General features: G+C 46.7%; 1 protein-coding gene across 1 annotated transcript; it reads left to right on the top strand.

Moving 5' to 3' along the window:
• The first annotated feature begins 22,357 nt into the window (after positions 1–22,357).
• Positions 22,358–22,651, top strand: LOC125533674 (protein transport protein Sec61 subunit gamma-like). Its single transcript, XM_048697046.2, has 2 exons — positions 22,358–22,451; positions 22,536–22,651. Exons 1-2 carry the CDS (start codon positions 22,358–22,360, stop codon positions 22,649–22,651), a joined length of 210 nt encoding a protein of 69 aa, XP_048553003.2.
• Positions 22,652–23,811: the final 1,160 nt, after the last annotated feature.

The following is a 23,811-nucleotide window of genomic DNA, read 5'->3' as shown; positions in this document are numbered from 1 at the left end:
CCAGCCCCGAAGAACCAAGTCCGGCAACGGTCTGGCCAGTTAATTGTCTCTGGTTCGATCCCTTTATGAACCAGATCATTCTCAATCTTGGACCACTTAGGCCGGGCAACGAGGTAGTCACCTGACCCCATGCGATGGTGAAGCTTCTTCTTCGCAGCATTTTGCTTGTTTGTCGCCGACATCTTCTTACTCTTTTCCGATGTCTTGTGGGCCACAAATGCGGGCCAGTGATCTCTGATATTCTCATATCTGCCCTTAAATTCTGGTGTCTCATTATTTTCGACAAACTTATTCAGCTCTTTCTTCCACCTCCTGAATAGTTCTGCCATCCTCTTCAGAGCAAAAGACTTGATTAATTTCTCTTTAACTGGGTTCTATGGATTATCCTCAGGCGGTAGGGTGAAATTTGACTTCAACTCAGTCCAAAGATCATTTTTCTGCATATCATTGACATAAGACACCTCAGGGTCTTCTGTAGCCGGCTTAAACCATTGCTGGATGCTTATCGGGATCTTGTCCCTAACCAGAACCCCGCACTGAGCAACAAATGCGCTCTTTGTCCGGAGGGGTTCAATAGGTTGGCCGTCGGGCGCGATTGCTATGATCTCAAACTTTTCATCCGAGCTCAACTTTTTCTTCGGGCCTTGTCTCTTTACTGAAGTTGTGCTCGATCCGGAGGGCTAGAAAAAAGAACAAAGACTTAATTAATATGTGTACATACCAAAACAATGAATGCATCAATCAGCTAGTCAGCATAGGCCTAACTAATATATATACCTGGCCGGACTCGGTTCGGTCACCGGAGCCGTCATCACGGTCTCCTTCTTGCACCGGCATTGGGTCACCGGAACCGTCCTCATGTTCTTCTTCTTGCACCGGCATTAGGTCACCGTAGCCAGCTTGTTCACCCTCTCCTTCCAGACCATCGGTTTCGTTGAGAAACAACGAGATGGCACCACTTCCTTCTGCGATTATGTCCCTCAACAACGCTTCTTTTGTTGCTTCGTCTAGGGCGGTGTCCATAGTTTCTACAAATATTTACAACATGGCAATTATTATTCAAACACGACAGATGGATATATTAGTGCCAAACGTAGAACTAGCTACCTAATCATAGTAAGCTATCGGGAGGGGGTATATATCGACAACGACGACACTACATCTATGTCCCTCGACGACCCTCGTTCCCGATAAAAAAAGAGGAAGAAGAAGAAAAAAAAGAGGAGAAGAAAGAATAGAGGAGAAGAACCCTCGAACCCTCGACCCCTAGACGACCATCTTCTTCCTCTCATGTTCGAGAGGATCGCCGAGGGGTCGGGAGGTTGCCTAGTGTCAAAGGATTCAACAAAACCATGTCTTTATCATTAGGCGAAATTAACATGTGCATGATGGTACGAAGCTCTTCAAAGTTGTTCTGGAACGGAGTCCCGGATAGGATAATTCGCTTTTTGGTACAAAGTTCAGAAAGAGCCATCCGAATATCGCTATTTGGAAGGCCTTTGCTGAATTCGTACCAAAAGGCGGATTATTCTATCCGGGACTCCATTCCAGAACAACTTTGCAGAACTTCGTACCAACATGCCCTGGTTACTTCCGGCTAATGATGAAGGCATGGATTTCTTCAATACTTTGACACTAGGAAACCTCTCTCGACCCCTCGGCGATCCTCGACCGCTCGAACCCTCGACGACCCTGAAACCCTCGACCCCTAGACGACCCTCTTCTTCCTCTCATGTTCGAGAGGATCGCCGAGGGGTCGGGAGGTTGCCTAGTGTCAAAGGATTCAACAAAACCATGTCTTCATCATTAGGCAAAAGTAACATGTGCATGATGGTACGAAGCTCTTCAAAGTTGTTCTGGAACGGAATCCCAGATAGGATAATTCGCTTTTTGGTACAAAGTTCAGAAAGAGCCTTCCGAATATCGCTATTTGGAAGGCCTTTGCTGAATTCGTACCAAAAGGCGGATTATTCTATCCGGGACTCCATTCCAGAACAACTTTGCAGAACTTCGTACCAACATGCCCTGGTTACTTCCGGCTAATGATGAAGGCATGGATTTCTTCAATACTTTGACACTAGGAAACCTCTCTCGACCCCTCGGCGATCCTCGACCCCTCGAACCCTCGACGACCCTGGAACCCTCGACCCCTAGACGACCCTGCTGGAACCCTCGACCCTCGACCCTATAGAACCCTCGAACCCTCGACCCTGAAACCCTCGACCCTTGACCCCTTAACGACCCTCGACCCTCTACCCTAGTTCCCAACCCTCGAAGAAAAAAAAAGAAGAAAAAAAAGAGGAGAAGAAGAAAGGAATAGTGGAGAAGAAGAGAAATAGAATATTCTATTTTCTCTTCTTCTCCACTATTCCTTTCTTCTTCTCCTCTTCTTTTTCTTCTTTTTTCTTCTTCTTATTTATTTCTCCTCTTCTTTTCGGTAGAGGAAACCCTAAATAGCAAGTATCGTTGGTGTGAGATACATGTGGCCGTCGGTGTCGGACACTACATCCACGTCCCACAAGTGACGTGGGCGTCGAAGCCCGCGCCACTTGTGGGATGTGGATGTAGTGTCCGACACCGACGGTACATGTATCTCACACCGACGATACTTTCTATTTAGGGTTTCTCCTCTATCGCTCGGCGACCCTCGACGACCCTCGTTCCCGATAAAATAAATAGGAAGAAGAAGAAGAAAAAAGAAGAGAAGAAAGAATAGAGGAGAAGACTTCCTCTTCTTCCTCTCCTCTTCTTCTCCCTCTTCTTCCCCTTCTTCCTCGCCTCTCTCATGAATGTCCGACGTTCTCGACCCCCCCCCCCCACGTGTCGAAGAAAAAATATATATATATTCTATTTTCTCTTTTCTCCTCTATTCCTTTCTTCTTCTCCTATTTTTTTCTTCTTTTTTCTTCTTCTTATTTATTTCTCCTCGTCTTCCTCTCCCCTCTCGGCGACCCTAGACCCCCTCTCGACCCTCGACCCCTAGGCGACCGTCGACCCCTCTCTTTTTTTTCTTCCTCTTCTTTTTTATCCTCTTCTTCCTCCACCGCTCGGCGACCCTCGACGACCCTCGTTCCCGATAAAAAAAAGAGGAAGAAGAAGAAAAAAAGAGGAGAAGAAAGAATAGAGGAGATCTTCTCCTCTATTCTTTCTTCTCCTCTTTTTTATTTTCTTATTCCTCTTCTTTTTTTATCCTCTTCCTCCTCTCATGTTCGACGACCCTCGACCCCTCGGCGACCCTAGACCCCCTCTCGACCCCCTCTTCTTCTCCCTCTTCTTCCCCTTCTTCCCCGCCTCTCTCATGAACATCCGACGTCCCCCCTCCCCCCCTCATCATCATCTATCATCCCCCCTCTCATGTTCGACGACCCTCGACCCCTTGGCCGCCCTCTCGACACACCCACGACCTAAAATGACCTAAAATGAAAATAACCTAAAATTCACTAAAGTTATCGATGACCCTCTCGACACACCCACGAATAAGAAAATATATCATCTTCTTCATCTCCTCTTCTTTGCATATTCACATAGCCACATACACATACATAGCCACATACATATAGAACTTTTCTGAACATATATATATAGCCACATTCATATAGAACTTTTCTGAACATATATAGATGATTTTCTAAAAATGTAACTTTTGCATATATGAACAGAGAGCAGCGGCGGCAATGGGTGGCATCGTTGGCGACGGGGATGGGAAAGGGGGGAGCTCACTGGGGGCGGGCGGCGACGGGGAGAGAAGGCCAGCGACGGGAAGGAGGACGGCGGGCTCGGGGATGCCGGCGACGGGGACGGCGTGCGCGGGGCGGCACGTGGTGACGGGGACGACGGGCTCAGGGTGGCACACGGCGACGGGGACGGCCGCGGGCTCGGGGCGGCACACGGCGACGGGGACGAGGAGGCGGGGCTCGGGGCAGGGTGGACGGCAGCGAGCTCGGGGCAGGGCGGCCGGCGACGGGCAGGAGGGCGCGATGATGACGACAGCGACAGGGCGCGGCGACGGCGAGGGGGCAGGGCGCGGCGACGGCGACGAGGAGGACGAGCAGCCTGGCGGCATCGGCGATGGGGAATGGAGCAGTTGGCGAAAATTTCCAAAGTGTGGGCTTATATAGCAGCCTTTAGTCCTGGTTCGTGGCAGCAACCGGGACTAAAGGTGGGCATTAGTCCCGGTTGGTGCCACCAATCGAGACCAAAGGCCTCTTTTCAGCAGACCAAAGGGCGGGAAGCGGCGGCCTTTGGTCTCGGTTGGTGGCACCAACCGGGACTAAAGGGGGGCATTGGTCACGGTTGGTGCCACGAACCGTGACCAATGCCCCCTTTAGTCCCGGTTGGTGGTACCAACTGGGACCAATGGCCTTGTGCTGCCCCGTGCCCAAAAGTTTAGTCCCACATCGTTAGCTGAAGGGCGCCGACAGTGGTTTATAAGCGCTGGTGTGCCTCCCCATTCGAGCTCCTCTCTAATGCAGGCTTTCGGGCCTAAACTTGCTACTGCCTGTGGGCCTATTGGGCCTTCTGCGGGCCTGAATCCTGGCCCATGTAGGGTTTCTAGTCGTATTTAGGCCGTGGAGGCCCAGTAGGAGGCATTTTTTTTGGTTTTTTCTTTTTTATTTCTACATTTTTTTGGTTTTTTATTTTTTTATTTCTACTTAAAACTAAATACTTACAGTTTTTTAGTGATTTCTTTTTGCTTTTAGGTCACAAAAATTATAAACTTTCTGTTAGTGCCATTAGTTTTAAATTTTGAATAGTTTAAATTTGAATTTTTAAAAATTTGTGTGAATCACTAGTTTATGAATAACTTTACTATAAAAATAGAATTTTTTTCTATTTATTTTTTATTTGTACTTACAACTAAATACTTATAGTTTTTTAGTGATTTCTTTTTGATTTTAGGTCACAAAAATTATAAACTTTCTGTTAGTGCCATTAGTTTTAAAATTTTGAATAGTTTAAATTTGAATTTTTAAAAATTTGTGTGAATCACTAGTTTATGAATAACTTTACTATAAAAATAGAATTTTTCTTCTATTTATTTTTTATTTATACTTACAACTAAATACTTATAGTTTTTTAGTGATTTCTTTTTGATTTTAGGTCACAAAAATTATAAACTTTCTGTTAGTGCCATTAGTTTTAAAATTTTGAATAGTTTAAATTTGAATCTTATAAAATTTGTGTGAATCACTAGTTTATGAATAACTTTACTATAAAAATAGATTTTGTTTTCTTCTTTGCTATTTATTTTTTATTTATACTTACAATTAAATACTTATAGTTTGATTTTAGGTCACAAAAATTATATTCTTTTTGCTATTGAAAAATATTATAGTTTTATTTTAGTTGATCATAACATAATATTTTAATTGATTATTTTTATTTTCATAAAAGTTTTGTAGTTCATTCTGTTTGCTATTAATTCATTCTTTGAGCTAAATGACTCTGAAATTGGAAAGCATTTCAAAATGAACTCTGAAAAGGTTGAAAGTTGGCATGGTATCATCATTTCACCCACATAGCATGTTCCAAAAAGTAGAGAGGGTTACGACAAAAACTTGATGCACTTCGTGTACAAAATGGACAATCACTTTCGAAGTATCAAAGTTTCGAACCATAAGACATGAAAGCATTTCAAATGAACTCTGAAAAAGTTGAAAGTTGGGATGGTATCATAATTTCACCCACATAGCATGTGCATGTACAAAACGGACAATGGTAGCATGTTCGTCTGTTACAAATTTGGCATGGTATCATCATAATAGTTGCGGGAGAAAGTCTTCACTTTTTCTTCGCTTGTGTCATTTGCTTATTGCGCCGTAACCATGGATAATCTTCATTGTTTATCAGGATGCTTGGGTCAGCCTTGACATTGAAGGGAGGAATTTCATGAAACTTTTCATAATCTTCAGACATGTCTGTCTTGCCGTCCACTCCCAGGATGTCCCTTTTTCCTGAAAGAACTATGTGGCGCTTTGGCTCATCGTATGATGTATTCGCTTCCTTATCTTTTCTTTTTCTCGGTTTGGTAGACATGTCCTTCACATAGATAACCTGTGCCACATCATTGGCTAGGACGAACGGTTCGTCAGTGTACCCAAGATTTTTCAGATCCACTGTTGTCATTCCGTACTGTGGGTCTACCTGTACCCCGCCGCCTAACAGATTGACCCATTTGCACTTAAACAAAGGGACCTTAAAATCATGTCCGTAGTCAAGTTCCCATATGTCCACTATGTAACCATAATATGTGTCCTTTCCGCTCTCAGTTGCTGCATCAAAGCGGACACCGCTGTTTTGGTTGGTGCTCTTTTGATCTTGGGCGATCGTGTAAAATGTATTCCCATTTATCTCGTATCCTTTGTAAGTCAATACAGTCAAAGATGGTCCCCTGGACAACAAGTACAACTCATCACAAACAGTGTTGTCACCTTTGAGACGTGTTTCCAACCAACTGCTGAAAGTCCTGATGTGTTCACATGTAATCCAGTCGTCGCATTGCTCCGGGTGTTTGGAGCGCAGACTGTTCTTGTGTTCATCGACATACGGGGTCACCAAGGTAGAGTTCTGTAGAACTGTGTAGTGTGCTTGAGACCAAGAATATCCGTCCCTGCATATTATTGAGTCTCTTCCAAGAGTGCCTTTTCCAGTCAGTCTCCCCTCATACCGCGATTTAGGGAGACCTATCTTGTTAAGGCCAGGAATGAAGTCAACACAAAACCCGATAACATCCTCTGTTTGATGGCCCATGGAGATGCTTCCTTCTAGCCTAGCGCGGTTACGGACATATTTCTTTAGGACTCCCATGAACCTCTCAAAGGGGAACATATTGTGTAGAAATACGGGCCCCAGGATGACAATCTCGTCGACTAGATGAACTAGGACGTGCGTCATGACATTGAAGAAGGATGCTGGGAACACCAGCTCGAAACTGACAAGACATTGCGCCACATCACTCCTTAGCCTTGGTACGATTTCTGGATCGATCACCTTATGAGAGATTGCATTGAGGAATGCACATAGCTTCACAATGGCTAATCGGACGTTTTCCGGTAGAAGCCCCCTCAATGCAACCGGAAGCAGTTGCGTCATAATCACGTGGCAGTCAGGAGACTTTAGGTTCTGAAACTTTTTCTCTGGCATATTTATTATTCCCTTTATATTCGACGAGAAGCCAGTCGTGACCTTCATACTGAGCAGGCATTCAAAGAAGATTTCTTTCTCTTCTTTCGTAAGAGCGTAGCTGGCAGGACCTTTATACTGCTTCGGAGGCATGCCGTCTTTTTCGTGCAAACATTGCAGGTCCTCCCGTGCCTCAGGTGTATCTTTTGTCTTCTCATACACGCCCAAGAAGCCTAGTAGGTTAACGCAAAGGTTCTTCATCACGTGCATCACGTCGATTGAGGAGCGGACCTCTAGGTCTTTCCAGTAGGGTAGGTCCCAAAATATAGATTTCTTCTTCCACATGGGTGCGTGTCCCTCAGCGTCATTCGGAACAGCTAGTCCACCGGGACCCTTTCCAAAGATTACGTAGTGTAAATCATTGACCATAGCAAGCACGTGATCACCGGTGCGCATGGAGGGCTTCTTCCGGTGATCTGCCTCGCCTTTGAAATGCTTGCCTTTCTTTCGACATTGATGGTTGGTCGGAAGAAATCGACGATGGCCCAGGTACACATTCTTCCTGCATTTGTCCAGGTATATACTTTCAGTGTCATCTAAACAGTGCGTGCATGCATGGTATCCTTTGTTTGTCTGTCCTGAAAGGTTACTGAGAGCGGGCCAATCGTTGATGGTCACGAACAGCAACGCCTTAAGGTTAAATTCCTCCTGTCTGTGCTCATCCCACGTATGTACACCGTTTCCATTCCACAGCTGTAAAAGTTCTTCAACTAATGGCCTTAGGTACACATCAATTTCGTTGCCGGGTTGCTTAGGGCCTTGGATGAGAACTGGCATCATAATGAACTTCCGCTTCATGCACATCCAAGGAGGAAGGTTATACATACATAGAGTCACGGGCCAGGTGCTGTGATTGCTGCTCTGCTCCCTGAAAGGATTAATGCCATCCGCGCTTAAAGCAAACCATACATTCCTTGGGTCCTTTGCAAACTCATCCCAGTACTTTCTCTCGATTTTTCTCCACTGCGACCCGTCAGCGGGTGCTCTCAACTTCCCATCTTTCTTTCGGTTCTCACTGTGCCATCGCATCAATTTGGCATGCTCTTCGTTTCTGAACAGACGTTTCAACCGTGGTATTATAGGAGCATACCACATCACCTTCGCAGGAACCCTCTTCCTGAGGGGCTCGCCGTCAACATCACCAGGGTCATCTCGTCTGATCTTATACCGCAATGCACCGCATACCGGGCATGCGTTCAGATCCTTGTATGCACCGCGGTAGAGGATGCAGTCATTAGGGCATGCATGTATCTTCTCCACCTCCAATCCTAGAGGGCATACGACCTTCTTTGCTGCGTATGTACTGTCGGGCAATTCGCTATCCTTTGGAAGCTTCTTCTTCAATATTTTCAGTAGCTCCTCAAATCCTTTGTCAGCCACAGCATTCTCTGCCTTCCACTGCAGCAATTCCAGTACGGTACCGAGCTTTGTGTTGCCATCTTTGCAATTGGGGTATAACCCTTTTTTGTGATCCTCTAACATGCGATCGAACTTCAGCTTCTCCTTTTGACTAATGCATTGCGTCCTTGCATCGACAATGACCCGGCGGAGATCATCATCATCGGGCACATCGTCTGGTTCCTCTTGATCTTCAGCAGCTTCACCCGTGGCAGCATCATTGGGCACATCGTCTGGTTCCTCTTGATCTTCACCAGCTCCCCCCGTTGCAGCATCACCGTATTCAGGGGGCACATAGTCGTCATCGTACTCTTCTTCTTCGCCGTCTTCCATCATAACCCCTATTTTTCCGTGCCTCGTCCAAACATTATAGTGTGGCATGAAACCCTTGTAAAGCAGGTGGGAGTGAAGGATTTTCCGGTTAGAGTAAGACCTCGTATTCCCACATTCAGTGCATGGACAACACATAAAACCATTCTGCTTGTTTGCCTCAGCCGCATCGAGAAACTCATGCACGCCCTTAATGTACTCGCGGGTGTGTCTGTCACCGTACATCCATTTCCGGTTCATCTGCGTGCATTATATATAATTAAGTGTCCAAATTAATAGAAGTTCATCATCACATTAAAACCAAAGTGCATACATAGTTCTCATCTAATAACATATAGCTCTCCAGAGCATCTAATTAATTAAACCATACATTGAAACTATGTAAACCATTTCAATGCGAAAACAAATGCGATCATAATCGCAACCAAGGTAACAATTGATCCAACGGCATAATGATACCAAGCCTCGGTATGAATGGCATATTTTCTAATCTTTCTAATCTTCAAGCGCATTGCATCCATCTTGATCTTGTGATCATCGACGACATCCGCAACATGCAACTCCAATATCATCTTCTCCTCCTCAATTTTTTTTATTTTTTCCTTCAACAAATTGTTTTCTTCTTCAACTAAATTTAACCTCTCGACAATAGGGTCGGTTGGCATTTCCGATTCACATACATCCTAGATAAATAAAATCTATGTCACGTTGGTCGGCATAATTTTCATAAACAATAAATGAACCAATAGTTATAAAGATAATATACATACCAAATCCGAATCATAGACAGGACGAGGGCCGACGGGGGCGGATACCAAAACCATCGCACTATATAAGATGCAATAATAAATGTAAGAAAATGATACAAGTATCTATCTAAACATACAAGTAAGAATATTTTTCCTTTCAGAAAGAAGATAAGAACAAGAGGCTCACCACGGTGGTGTCGGTGATGAGATCGGCGCGGGTGATCGACGGCAGTGAAGACGGGGACGGGGCGTGACGGACCGCTAAATCTAGACAAATCTCGAGGAAAATGGAGTTTGGAGGTCGAGCTTCGAGAGAAGAAAGCTTAAGTAGTGTGGCTCGGGCATTCCATCGAACACCTCATGTGCATAGGAGGTGAGCTAGAGCACCACAAAGCCCTCTCCCCCTCGACCAGAAAAAAACAGAGCACTGTGCTCTGCTCTTGCGCGAGGGGGTATATATAGGCACCTCATTGGTCCCGGTTGATGACATGAACCGGGACTAAAGGGAAGCCTTTGGTCCCGGTTCAAGCCACCAACCGGGACCAATGGTGGTGGGCCAGGAGCGAGGCCCATTGGTCCCGGTTCGTCCCACCAACCGGGACCAAAAGGTCCAGACGAACCGGGACCAATGGCCCACGTGGCCCGGCCGGCCCCCTGGGCTCACGAACCGGGACCAATGCCCACATTGGTCCCGGTTCTAGACTGAACCGGGACTAATGGGCTGAGCCGGCCTGGACCATAGCCCTGTTTTCTACTAGTGGTAGTGCGCCTCTTCTCCAGCTGCAATACCAAGACGTGCGCTGGCACATGTACTTTGGACCATAATAACCCTCCGCTCCTGAGCTTGTCCAGGCCCCATGTGCGCAGCCATCCGCCTCACATCTCATCTCTCCGCATTTTCCTCTCTGCATACAGAGTACTAGTACATCTCATCTCTCCGGCGGCTGGTTGCGTACTACAGCCATGTGGAGATCATGGAAGCGCTCCTCGCCGAGGGCCTCGTCAAGCACCTCCTCTACCTCCAGCGCGCGCCGAGCTATAGAGGCTGGTGGCCCTGCTCCCACTGCCATGGTCCATGGACATACTGGGCGCGGACACGCCAGCCGTGGCGGGGGCGCACAAGCATCCTTCCGACCTAGAACGGCAGCGTCGGTGCCATGAAAGGCGCCGCTCCATCTTGGCCCTGTCGGACCAACGCCACCGGGCGATTCCGTCGCTGCCGGTCGATTCCCATCAGCGGCGGCGCCCTTCACCTCCTCTGTCCATCATCCCTGACCATCGCGGCGGCGCCGCCTCCGCCACCTCTTGCCTCGCCGCCGGACATGAGACACCAGCCAAGGACGCGATGAGCCCCGCTGGATTTTGAGAACGGAGGCGATGCGGAGCAAGAGAAAGGGATTGCGGAGGAAGAAGATGTGCAACATTGTAAAGAAAGAGATAAGGGGTATTATCGTCTAAAGTAGCGCAGAAGAGCAGATACGCACTACATTCTGGAATTTTGCTAAAAAAGTTAGGCGCACTATAAAACGGAAAGGAGGGAGTACCATCAACATGAAATATATAGCAATCATGGCGTGGTGTACATAACAGATATTCATTGGGTACAATAAAGCTAATAAAAGCCACCATAAAGCGCGGACTTTTAGATCCCGGGTGCCTAGACACCTGGTTATCTGGACCGTTCGTCCATTATGGGTGCGTTGAGATCTGTGCCAAGCTGTGTAACGAATGAATATAATAGTAGGTCTGGTTCTTGATTAGCAACGGGATGTTCAATGAAAATAAAAAATGTCTAGTACAGGCTGCAGTCCGATTGATTGGGAATGACATGATGGTCACTGTTCTCACATTTCTCCTCTGACTCGGTTCAAAGCCCCTCTCTCTCCTCCCCGAAAGTGACAGGTGCATGGAGAGTCTGCATGTACCCAATAGTTCTCAACGTTGCTAAAGTTGCGTTGTCATATCTAGCTACTATTCAGCTAGCCTGCTAACTCAAACTGTGCGCATGCAGCCTCGTCTGTGTGCTGTAACTTTCAATGAACAACCGTACCCCGTGGATTCCAGGCCTATTCCTGCCATGCCTCTCTCCTCCCGTCGCTGTCTCCCGTCGATGTCTGTCTCCCGAATAAAGCCTGATAATCACCCTGGTAGTTCGAACCGCGTCTGCACCTCAAAAGTCTCTAGCACGTATCTTGAACTCTGTGGACGACCGGGATAACCGGGTGTCGGGGCACCCGGGTGTCGTCACACCTTTTCGTAAAGCCAGATAAGAACCTACATAACAGTTATCTGAAATCAAACTAATCCAACATGAATGTAGGGTTTGCATGCTGGCCCGTATGTATGGTCTTGCCCAGCAGCATGCAGGCTGTCGATACTTTTGTGGAATGATCCAAATTGTAGGTACTCCCTCTGTAAACTACTAATATAAGACTTAGTGATCTAAAAGGTCTTATATTAGTAGTTAGTAGTTTACAAAGGGAGTGTTAAACGACAGTGTATTTAGAAATACTAGATTGTTGACATGTCAGCATGTGTGTAGTTCACATCAATTGGGATTGATTGTCAATCAACCTGTGGTTGAGTTGGTTAGGTGGACAGTGGTATCTCCAGCCCACCAGGGTTCAAATCCTGGTGCTCGCACTATTCCTGGATTTATTTCAGGATTTTCGGCGATGCGCTTTCAGTGGGAGGAGATGTTCCCGTCGACGACGAGGCACCGTATATGCCGGCTCAGTCTCTCGGAGGTGCTCATAGGGGTAGGGTGTGCGTGTGTGCGTTCATAGGGGTGAGTGTATGCGCGTGTATATGAGCGCTTGTGTCTGTACTGATGCTCAAAAAAATTGGGACTGATTGCAACTTCGTAAGGAAATTCAGTGAATTATGTTGAAGATGATTTTACCTCGTTAACATGGAGAGATGAATCAAGGCCCTGAATGCATACAGAAGTTCCAGATTTTGCCCAAGGCAATGACGAATATCTGAAAATTTTGAAGTCAAAAGAGAAACACCAAACCAACCAACTACGTACAGAGCTAGAGTAACAAGCAATGCAAAGGGTGTGCAAAGAGAGGGAAAGAGGTCACCTGTCAAAGACATACTTATTGCGAAAGAATGCAGTGTCGAATGAGAAAATCCTCAGCCAATTGTTCGTCATCCAATTGTTCCTCAGCAAACTGGGAGCCTGCAAGATTGATGCACAGTGCCATAATCAGATATCTCACATAGTGAAATCGACATAGTGCTATTAATTGCATAAACCTCACATGTCATAAGGAACTCAAAATAGATTGTATACTACCCCTTCCGTAAAGAAATATAGATCACTAAAGTATAGTGATCAAAACGCTCTTATATTTCAATACAGAGGAAGTACATATTTATTTGTAAATAGTCTTACTGCACAATTCTAGCATGCATCTGCTAGGTGTTTGTTCCAGAACTAGTACAGGAATGTCGAGGTGTCACAAAACCAATTTAATTACCTTGAGTGCAGCTTTCTTGGTCACAAAATCAACAAGCGCAAGACGTCTCAAACTACTGTAGTAAACAGCAACGATCCCATCGACTCCCTCAAAGATGCTCCTCCTAAACAAGGATCCAAAAAAGAAAGGGGTAATTAAGAGGCAAGAGGCACAATATTTTGATCCAAAATCATTGTGAGACAAACTTACAGCTGCTCACAGTAGACAGAGTAGGGCACGTTCCGGATCATAATTGTGGTCACTTCCCTCTCAACATTATTTCTTGATGGAATAATAAAGGAATAGTCCAAAAACATTAGCGAGCTGTTCTGATCATTAGTTTACAAGAGGGAATAATAAATAATGTTTAAGGCCAATTAATGGAGGGAATAAATAGTGATGGAATAAGCCGGTTTGATGCAAAAATCATGTGATCCTTCCAGTCGCAGTTTTTTTTCAGTAGTTGTATGAATGAATCTGTGTATTATCATCTGTAGACGACACTGAGTTGGGTTGGGATTAGGATCGTCATTCATACCTTCTTTCGTTGACGTTCCTCGCGTGGGTGAAGGTGAAGATGGTGTTCCTGGTGTGCATCGGGAGTACTAAGACGTAGACGGATCCAACTCGAGGCGGCAGGTTCCAGCCCCCAGTCCTTGAAAGACGGAGGTGGTGGTACAAAATACCCCCCGGAGAAATTACTCCTCCCGTTGCGGAAACGGAGCCGGGGGCCTGCCTCCGCAAGTGGGATCATGAGGTAAGAAAATCGATGGCCGCCGGCAAGACTAACCCAAAGGAAGAGTCGAAGATCATTGCCCGAGTAGGAGGAGAGAAGGGGGCCGAATCTTTAGGGTTTTATGGATTGATGTTCATTGAGTTTAGAGGAGAGACATCCACGCCGCTCACCCCTGGTTGTTTTAGTTTGTAGCCCGACAAACAATATGTTGGGTTTCTCAAAAACGATTTGCTGGTTTTTTCTTTTCTTCCTTTCCTTTCCTTTTTCATTCCATTTCTTATTTTACTTTGATTTTTAATTAATTGTAATACTTATTTAAAAAGTATTCACATATTATTGTAAGAAGTTTTCATGTAATTACAAAATGTTCATGTAATTTAAAAATTCTTTACCTATTTAAATATGTTCATGTGACCGAAAGCTTGCTCGCATCACCACTGACTCGCCGTCCGTCTCGATAGCTTATCTTGGCCTCCACGCGGTCGACTTCATACCCAAGTTGGAATGCAAGCAAAACAATAATGACCCAAGGAGCAAGCTGGTGATCTTGATACAATGATAATAGGACAAAGAAGAGCCACAATATTTATCCAGGTTCAGGTCCTCTCAAAGAGTTAAAACCCCACGTTCTGGTTTGTTATATATTGATTATGGATGGGTGCAAAGTACAGGTTGATCTACCTCAAGAACGTTTGTGTGAATCTACGTCTACGGTCTAAATCCATCGGCTTATATAGACACCGGGGTACCTAGGATTACACCTAGGTTAGTAACATTGGGGGATAACACATGCCGAGGATTACATCATGCCTTGGAGTGTGCGCCAAGTCATCTTGTGCACGTCATGGAGCCTGTAAATGTGGACCACTTGGTTGGTAGTTTGGGGATCCTCGGGCCAGCCCATATTGGGGGCTGATGTGGTTAGCACCCCCCTATCCCTCACCCCCACCCCCCTAATCCCTAAAAAAGCAAACCCCCCCCCCCCCCCCTATGTAGGACACCATCACTCCTAAAAAAAGTAGGACACCATCAATAGTCCCTGAACCGACCTTCCAAGCCGAGGACAATCCTCGAACGACTTGTTCTCCATTGTTGGTCTTCGGTCTTGCAAATTGTTTCAGTACCTTCTTCACGTGTCACCCTCCAAAGTAGCCATAACTTCGTCTGAAGAATATCACATCTCGAATGTCCAAGGTGCCCCAACTGAGCTCCCCGAGAAGAACTTTTCTTCCATTAAGTGGATCCAAAGACCCTTCCTGTGCCGGGTTAACTTAACGGTGAAGTCTTTCTATGCTGGAGTTTGTGCGCCCGGTTGGGCCATGTTCTGACAACTTTGACCGAACCCGAACTGTCACAACATGCTGTAGAACCGAAAGGTCCCATTAGTAGTCATTATGTTGTGTTTAGGGTCGTTGCCATTGGCACGTCCCGTCAATAAAAAGATCGTGCCTCAGATTTTCGGCATCATCGTCAGTAAAATCCCTTACTTCACGCGTGCACATAATGCACGTCGCGTTGGGAACTCATGAAATTACTGCCATGCAGTGTGTCCCTTCGTCCCCTGTGATATGATTCAGTGTTGTGCCACACCAAAAGGTACGTGTGCTTCAAAATGTAATTCTGAGCATAGATGTTGCAGTGAATCAGTAGCATGTAGAGCAAATGAGCCTTTCAAAGGACAATCGATCGGTAATTGTTTGTTCGTACTGTTTTGTACACACTACTCTACAGTTCTAGTATTTTTACGTTGTACACATTAGCGGCGAAGTCTTTCTGTGCTAGTCGTCAGCCGTCGTCCCCTCCTTGGCCGAATCTTGGCCGTTCACATCCACAACGCTTCTTGTCATAGCAGCATCGATGGTCTCCAATGTATCACCACTAGTGCTTTCATCGTACGTGGGCGCAGGTGAATCAACGATGTTGTTGACCATTACCCAGTTGTGCATTTCATCCAACAGATCCGAAAAGTGATCCTCCTCGACGACAACAATCTCATGGGGCAATACCTGCAACACATACCAAATCAGATTGAAAACAGCTAATGAGTTGAGTAGAGTCCAACAAGACGTGACCATAGTAGAGTAGTAACAGAAAGTGTCAACCTACCATTGACATGCTACCATCGCCCCACTTGACTTGAACGTGTCCATCATTGAGAAGGTCAACAACATGCCCCATCCATGAAAGATCGGCTGCAACGACGCTCTTCTTCTTGTTACCCTTTAGCAATGGTGCGATTTCACCGCTGGTTGATCCTGACGGCAGGAGACGAATGACAATATCTCCATAGTCAGCAGATAGGTAAGAAGAGTCTTTTTTTCAGCTCGTACACAGTCACAGTATCGTCGCACTCGACCTCCCTAGCCTCGTTGAACCATGACACTCAAGCCGTCCGGTCTCCGTAGTGCAGGCTCTTGATGACGCCCACGGGCCTTTTGAATTCAGTTCCATCAGCAAAAAAGTAATTGTTCACACTAGCATCAATAGGAAGAACGCCGACGACGTGATCCCCTGGGAATAAGTCTTCATCCACTAGCTCAAAGGGAACGACAGTCGTTGAACTTACGCCATGTTGTCGTGTGCCGTCCTGCCACAACATGTCGACAGATGTATGAGTATTGGCTACGACCATGGGAAACTCCACCTCCACCTTAGCAGTTGGTGCTTCACATTATCTAAAAAAGGCTTTCGCCCTGCTTTATATATAAAACAAAGATCAACATCATCCGATACAAACGCACGCCAACACCACACACACCCAAGTCAGAATACAAAAGTGCTGAGCGCAGCAACACCATCCCTAGCACACTACCACGAAGAGATGAAGCCGCATACAACGAATCGTGGACTCCAGAGCGGTGCCTTCAGGAAGGATACGACATCGGAGTGCCGCCACCGCCCGATCCGAGAATCAGAGTTTGCCCCGGAGCCGCACGACGGGCGGTGAGAGCCGCGACGATGCCTTCAAGAAGGGAACGAGCTTCGCCGTCGCCGGTCCGTCCGAAGATAGAGCAGGTTTTCACCCCGGCCAACACTCACCGCCACCGAACGCTACACCCCGGCAACCACGCCGCCCACACGGCCATGGTCACCGGGCAGCGCCAAGACACGGGCTCTGCCCAAGAACACGGTGCACCGCCACCAGGGCCACCGCCCCGGCATCCAAGACCTTGACACCACCGCACCCGAGACCCGCCGCTACCCCAACCAAAGAGACGAGCAGAAAAGGATCCGCCTTTGCACCCCTGGCCCACCCCCAGCGTCGAGACCCAATAGGTCGGCCAACACTGGCATTCATCGACCCAACCTGCAGCCCGGAGCGCGAGACGAGATCGGTCCTGCAGCACCGTGGGGCGGGGACGAGGTCAGTCCTGCTGCACCGTGCACGAGACGAGGTTGGTCCTGCGGCACTATGCGCGAGACGAGTTCGGTCCTGCTGCACCGGGCGCGAGACGAGCATTGGACAGCAGCTGGGAAAGGGCCAGCCCTTCGAAGGGAGTAGCGACCGAGCGCCGAGGAGATGGAGTGAAGGCCAAAACGGCCCGATCGCAGACAAGCCGACGTCGGACAAGCCGGCCGCCGCCGCAAGCAAACCTGTCAAGCCACCATGAAGCCGGCACGACACCGGAAGTCCACCACCGCCGGAACTCCACACATCGCCGCCCACGGCCGGAGCAACGGCCACGCCCGGCCGCTGCCCTACCCGCGTCGCCCGGCAAGCTCATTGCGCCGGAGCTGCCGGGCACGCACCACTGCCGCCACGTACTGCCGGCCGACCCCCACCACCAGATCCGGCGGGATCCAGCAGGGGGCTGACCGCTCGCCACCTCCCGAGACGGGAGCTCCGCATCCACCCTGGCACGCACGAGACCCAGGGCACCGGCGCGCCGCCACCAGCCGGCAGCCCCGCGAGCCCGCTGCCGAGCTGCTGAACCCCGCGAAGTCCAACGCCGCAGCTCGATGAGGCCACCCCGCGCCGGCGTCCCACGAGCAGGGGGGAAAAGGGCCCCGCCGCCGCCGCGCCCACCGGGCTTTGCCCGACGGAGCTCGTCGACGACGATGGGGGGGGCAGGAGGGGAGGAAGGTGGGTCTGAGGCTGCAGCAGGTAAGGTTCCCCCCCCCAGGCGCGCGCGCGCGCCGCCGGGGTGGGGGAGGAGAGGGGGAGGGGAGGGAGCGGGGCGAGCCTGGAGGAGCGCGGCCGGCGGCGGCGGAAGCAGACGAGGAGGCCGGCAGCGGCGGGCAAGGGAACCCTAGCGGGGGGATACCGTTATTTGCACTCGTGTATGTGGTGCTTCACATTCATCATCAATAACATTGCCTTTGCGGAAAAAGCAGCGGTCAGCTAACACTACAAGGAATATGTCAACTTGTGACCTTCTGTTAGTGACCCTGGAAGAATTGGTCATAGATCTATGACCATTTCAGACCAATTGGTCAAAAGTTGTTCGGGGGCTCCAAAACCTAAACTATAACGACCATTTTGGTCAGAAAGGTCGTAATTTCCTTACACGAAATGGTCATAAAGCAGATAGCACTGGTCTGCTGCCTTATTTCTAGCTGATCATGACCAATATAGATGGTCATAACTTTGTAAATTGTGGTGGGTTGCTATGACTAGGCGCCACCTCATCAGTTTTGCCTATGTGTCATGTCCATGTGGCAGTTTTTGCCCTAGGTTGTGAAGCAACCTATATTTCTGTCATTCCCAAAATTCCCAAAAAAATCTCATAAATTCTTTGGGTCATATCTTCATCAAATATGTAAAAATCCTTCCTTGCCTAGTTCAAAACTAATTCAACAATATTCATTTTCCTATTCTGTTCACGACATCACTTTATGAAGGAAGTGCTATTTATATATTCTTGATTGCCCTTGGAATTTTTGGGCACTCTTTTCTATCCAAATCATTACCGCATGACAAAATTCAGCTCCACTTGCCTAGCAAATCTTCCTCGGCAAATTTCCAAAGTTTTTGTCCACCTAGAAGCATTGTGAAGGAAGTAACTTTTATATATATCCAAATGACATGAAATTTATACAGTTTCTTCATATGCCCAAATTATCACCCTCCTCCAAATTGCAGCTCAGGCAAATTATCTATGTGAGCCCAGGTTCAATATATATTTTATGGCCAAATTGGCACGTTGCAAAGCAAGTGTTATCTAGACCCCTCCTATTAACCTCAAACTCTTTGGGTACTCTTCCATACCCAAATCATTGCCACATGATAATATTCAGCTCCATTTTCCTAGTCAATCTTTCTCAGGAAATTTTCAAAGTTTCTACCTCGAGAGAAGCTTTGTGAAGTAAGTACTAGCTAGGCTTACCCAAATGATCTGAAAATCTACCAAGGCATAACCATACCTATGTAACTTACCTACACCAAATTTGAGCTCATTTCATTCATCCAATTTCTCTCACTAGTTTTCCCAAGTTTCTGTCCATAGAAGAGCATTGTGAAGGAAGTACTACTTTGGCTTGTCCAAATGATATCAATTTTCTATGGTGCTTTCCAATGCCCAAATAACCATCTCCACCAAATTTCAGCTCAATCCATTCATTATTTTGAGCCCAGCTTCAACATTCATATTTCTGTCCAGTGTGGTACTTTGCAAAGCAAGTACCACCTAGGATCCTCCTTTTGATCTGAAAATTTGCGAAGACATTCTTCTTAGTCGATGATCATCCTCAGCAAAAAAATCACGCCCATTGGCCATGTGCATTTCCCGTACCGCTAATCAAACACTTGGCTGCTAATTCATGTTTGAGCATCGATCGGTCTCCTCGTGAGAATCTTATGTTGTAATTTTCTTCCTAGAACCTACCTGGGGAGTGCCCAACCCACTAGACATGCCTAGGCTGCCCAGAACACATGGCAACGCCACGGTCACGCGGTGACCACGCGTTGGGCATGCGAGTTTACGCGCTCTAGAGTTGGGGGCCTTGGCCACCGCCGAAACCTCGACATATTGCCATCAAACCATATATTTATGATTAAATAGGTACTTATGTAACTATAAATGATTTTTGGAAAAAAATAAATAGTAAACTATGAGGCAGCTGCAGTTCAAATTTGACCCGCTTCCTACTGAATCGGCGGGAATTTGTCTTTTTCACCAGAGGTGGATCAAAACTTTTGACGCCCAACAATTTTGTCAATTGTGCATTAAATATGGCCTAGTATTTTATAAAAATGATTTGGTCCAATTTTGCAACAATTATTTGGGAGGTCCTTCACAAAAAAACCTCCTTTTGGGCACTCGAAAAATGGAAAATGGTTTTTTCGTCCAAAGAAAATGAAAACTTCCTTAGGAAACATTGTTTGCCATTCCAATATACACCCTTGTGCACAATATGGGATCATTTGAACAAATTATGCCATGAATGTGGCCATAAGATTGATCATTTGGCTTGAAAGCCATTGATCTCCACACGTGATAGCTCGTTTTTGAGAACACTTTTTTAAAATAATTGCCGTATTACAAGTTTGTTATTTTTCCTAGGAACTTGGCCACATATAATGACACAATGCGAAGGTTTCCCAATTTTTTGATTTTTTTGAATTTTTTATGCCCGTTTCAAAATGCGGTCAAAACGGCGGGAATGACCGTTCTTAGCTAGTGGTTGAATCTTGGAATTTTTTTGGTGTTTCTATGATTAAATAGATACTTATGTACCTAGAAATGATTTTTGGAAAAAATAAAGAGAAAACTACAAGGCAGCTACAGTTCAAATTTGACCCGCTTCCAACTAAATCAGCGGAAATTTGTCTTTTTCATGAGAGGTGGATCAAAACTTTTTACACCCAACCATTTGGTCAATTGTGCATTAAACATGGCCTAGTATTTTATAAAATTGATTTGGTCCATTTTTGCAACAATTATTTGGTAGTTCCTTCACAAAAAAACCTCCTTTTAGGCACTCGAAAAATGGAAAATGGTTTTTTCGTCCAAAGAAAATGAAAACTTCCTTAGGCAACATTGTTTGCCATTCCAATATGCACCCTTGTGCACAATATGAGATCATTTAAGCAAACTATGCCATGAATCTGGCCATAAGATTGATCATTTGGCTTGAAAGCCATTGATCTCCACACGTGATAGCTCGTTTCTGAGAACACTTTTTTAAAATAATTGCCGTATTACAAGTTTATTATTTTTCCTGGGAACTTGGCCACATATAATGACATAATGCGAAGGTTTCCCAATTTTTTGATTTTTTTTGAATTTTTTATGCCCGTTTCAAAATGCGGTCAAAACAGCGGGAATGACCGTTCCTAGCTAGTGGTTGAATCTTGGAATTTTTTTGGTGTTTCTCTGATAAAATAGATACTTATGTACCTAGAAATGATTTTTGGAAAAATTAAAGAGCAAACTATGAGGCAGCTGCAGCTCAAATTTGACCCGCTTCCAACTGAATCGGCGGGAATTTGTCTTTTTCACGAGAGGTGGATCAAAACTTTTTACACCCAACCATTTGGTCAATTGTGCATTAAATATGGCCTAGTATTTTATAAAAATGATTTGGTCCAATTTTGCAACAATTATTTGGGAGGTCCTTCACAAAAAAAACCTCCTTTTGGGCACTCAAAAAATGGAAAATGGTTTTTTCGTCCAAAGAAAATGAAAACTTCCTTAGGCAACATTGTTTGCCATTCCAATATGCACCCTTGTGCACAATATGAGATCATTTGAACAAACTATGCCATGAATGTGGCCATAAGAGTGATCATTTGGCTTGAAAGCCATTGATCTCCACACGTGATAGCTCGTTTCTGAGAACACTTTTTTATAATAATTGCCGTATTACAAGTTTGTTATTTTTCCTAGGAACTTGGCCACATATGATGACACAACGCGAAGGTTTTGCATTTTTTGATTTCTTTTTTTAATTTGTTATGCCTGTTTCAAAATGACACATTTCTTGGACCAATCAGAAGGCAGAACCTCCCTTCCCACGGATCACCCCCCTAAGCCGATCTGAGTCGTCCACACCATACAGATCCAACGTCTCCTAAACGCACGCTGGCCAACCAAACCCTAGCATCGTGCAGCACACTCCCCTCCCTCTCCCTCTCCCCGACCCATGCGGCGCCGCCTCCCTCTCCCCGACCCAGATCTCCCTCCCCGACCCAGACCTCCCTCTCCGTCGTCCCAACTCCTACCCCGCCGCCGGCCTCCCCCCAAGCACCGCTGCTCTTGACCTACAACGACCAACGACGACGGCCCCCCGTCGCTGCCCCCTCCTTCCCCATCCCGCCGCGGCGAGGAGATCCATTCCTGCCGCCGCCATTGCCCCCGCCCCCTTCTCCCCGATTCAGACCACATCCTCCCACCATAGCTCGCTGCCGGGCCTCCTCCTCCCCTCCTCGCAGATCCAGAGCACAAATCCAAACAGCACACCATTCGCCTGTTGGCTTCCCCCCTCCCTTCCCCTCACGTGCGCGACCTCGTCATCGTCGGCGGCTCGGAGATCTCGCCTTCCCGCCGGCAGCAGCCATGGACGCCGTTGACTCTGTGATGGACCCCCTCCTCGAGTTCGCCAAGGACAGCGTCCGCCTCGTCAAGCGCTACCACAAGCCCGACCGCATGGGTAAGGACCAAAGACTCGCGCCTGCTCGTCTAGATCCGGTTCGTTTTCCTCTTTCGCCAGATCTGACGCTGATTGGGCGCGCAGAGTTCACCAAGGTGGCGGCGCGGACGGTGATCGGGTTCGTCGTCATGGGGTTCGTCGGCTTCTTCGTCAAGGTCATCTTCATCCCCATCAACAACATCATCGTCGGCTCCGGCTAGGTGCGAACGCGTCTCCTCCGATCCCGTCTCCCTCTTGTTTGCACGGTTTAGTTAGACTTGGGTCCTGTTGTCTCGCGCTGTGATCTGTTGGATCTGCGGTGTGCGCGCACAGTCCTGCGATCTGACCAATATTTAGTAAGCTAGATTTTAGTAGATCCTTTTTTCCTCCAAATAGACCTGCCAATTTCTACCTTGTTAGGAGAATTCAGATGAGTCAAGGGTAATCAGCTGTGGGGAACTGGGGTCATGCTTAAGTCATTGCCGCTAGTTGCCTCCGCAGGACGAATTGGGGGCATAGGCTGGTTCCTCACCACACAATTTGGGAAAAGAGGAGCTTTTGCAATGTTTCGCTGTTTCTGCACATACCACCAGTCGCCCAAGTTGGTGTCGATTTAGTGCATCTAAATTGGCACCTACTGAGTAGACAGGTTACATACCCATGTTTGGTTCGTGCTATGTGTCGATGTATTCTTCATTCTTTAATGCACCTGTGTTCACGCATGGCCAGCTTTATGTATTCACAATATAAAGTTGATCTATACACGCATGGCAAGCTTTTGTAAAATAAGAAAATAGGTAGGAGGCAAAATATTGTAGGACACGTGTTATGCAGTGTTGATCTATACTTTAATGCACCTGTGTTCACGCATGGCCAGCTTTATGTAGCAGTGTCGCGTGTGACCTCAAAAAGGCTGATTGAAAATGAAGATGGTACTACTGATTCTCAGACCAGGAACATTGTGTTTCCTGAGCTCTTCCAATCCATTTCTTAGAATCCATGCTGGTGGTGTCTTCTACAATATGTGCATTATTCTATTTACCATGTTAGCTATGGCCAACCAGTCTGTTCTATCTGTTTCATGTGGTCGTCCGATATGTGTGGTGCCAACTGCCATTTCTTTGCTAGCTGATGTCAATAGTCTTTTGGTTCATGCAGCTTAGTGCCTCATATATGAATGCTCTTTCTGGGTTTTACAATTTCTCTTGCCCCTATCTTTTGCTGACTACACTGATTATATGCCTGTACTACACCGATGCTCTTTTTTTATGCTGGTCCTATGTCATGGGTGTTAATATCTACTACCTATTTACTGCTTGTTGTGCAAAATCTTTTGGTTATTGTAAATCATTCCCTGCTGTATAAAGTTTGGTTTTAGTCT

This window comes from Triticum urartu, chromosome 2A, assembly GCF_056163025.1.
Source record: "Triticum urartu cultivar PI428250 chromosome 2A, HENAU_Tu73, whole genome shotgun sequence".
In the NCBI taxonomy this organism is placed as follows: Eukaryota; Viridiplantae; Streptophyta; class Magnoliopsida; order Poales; family Poaceae; genus Triticum; species Triticum urartu.
This window is presented reverse-complemented; position numbering and strand designations above follow the sequence as displayed.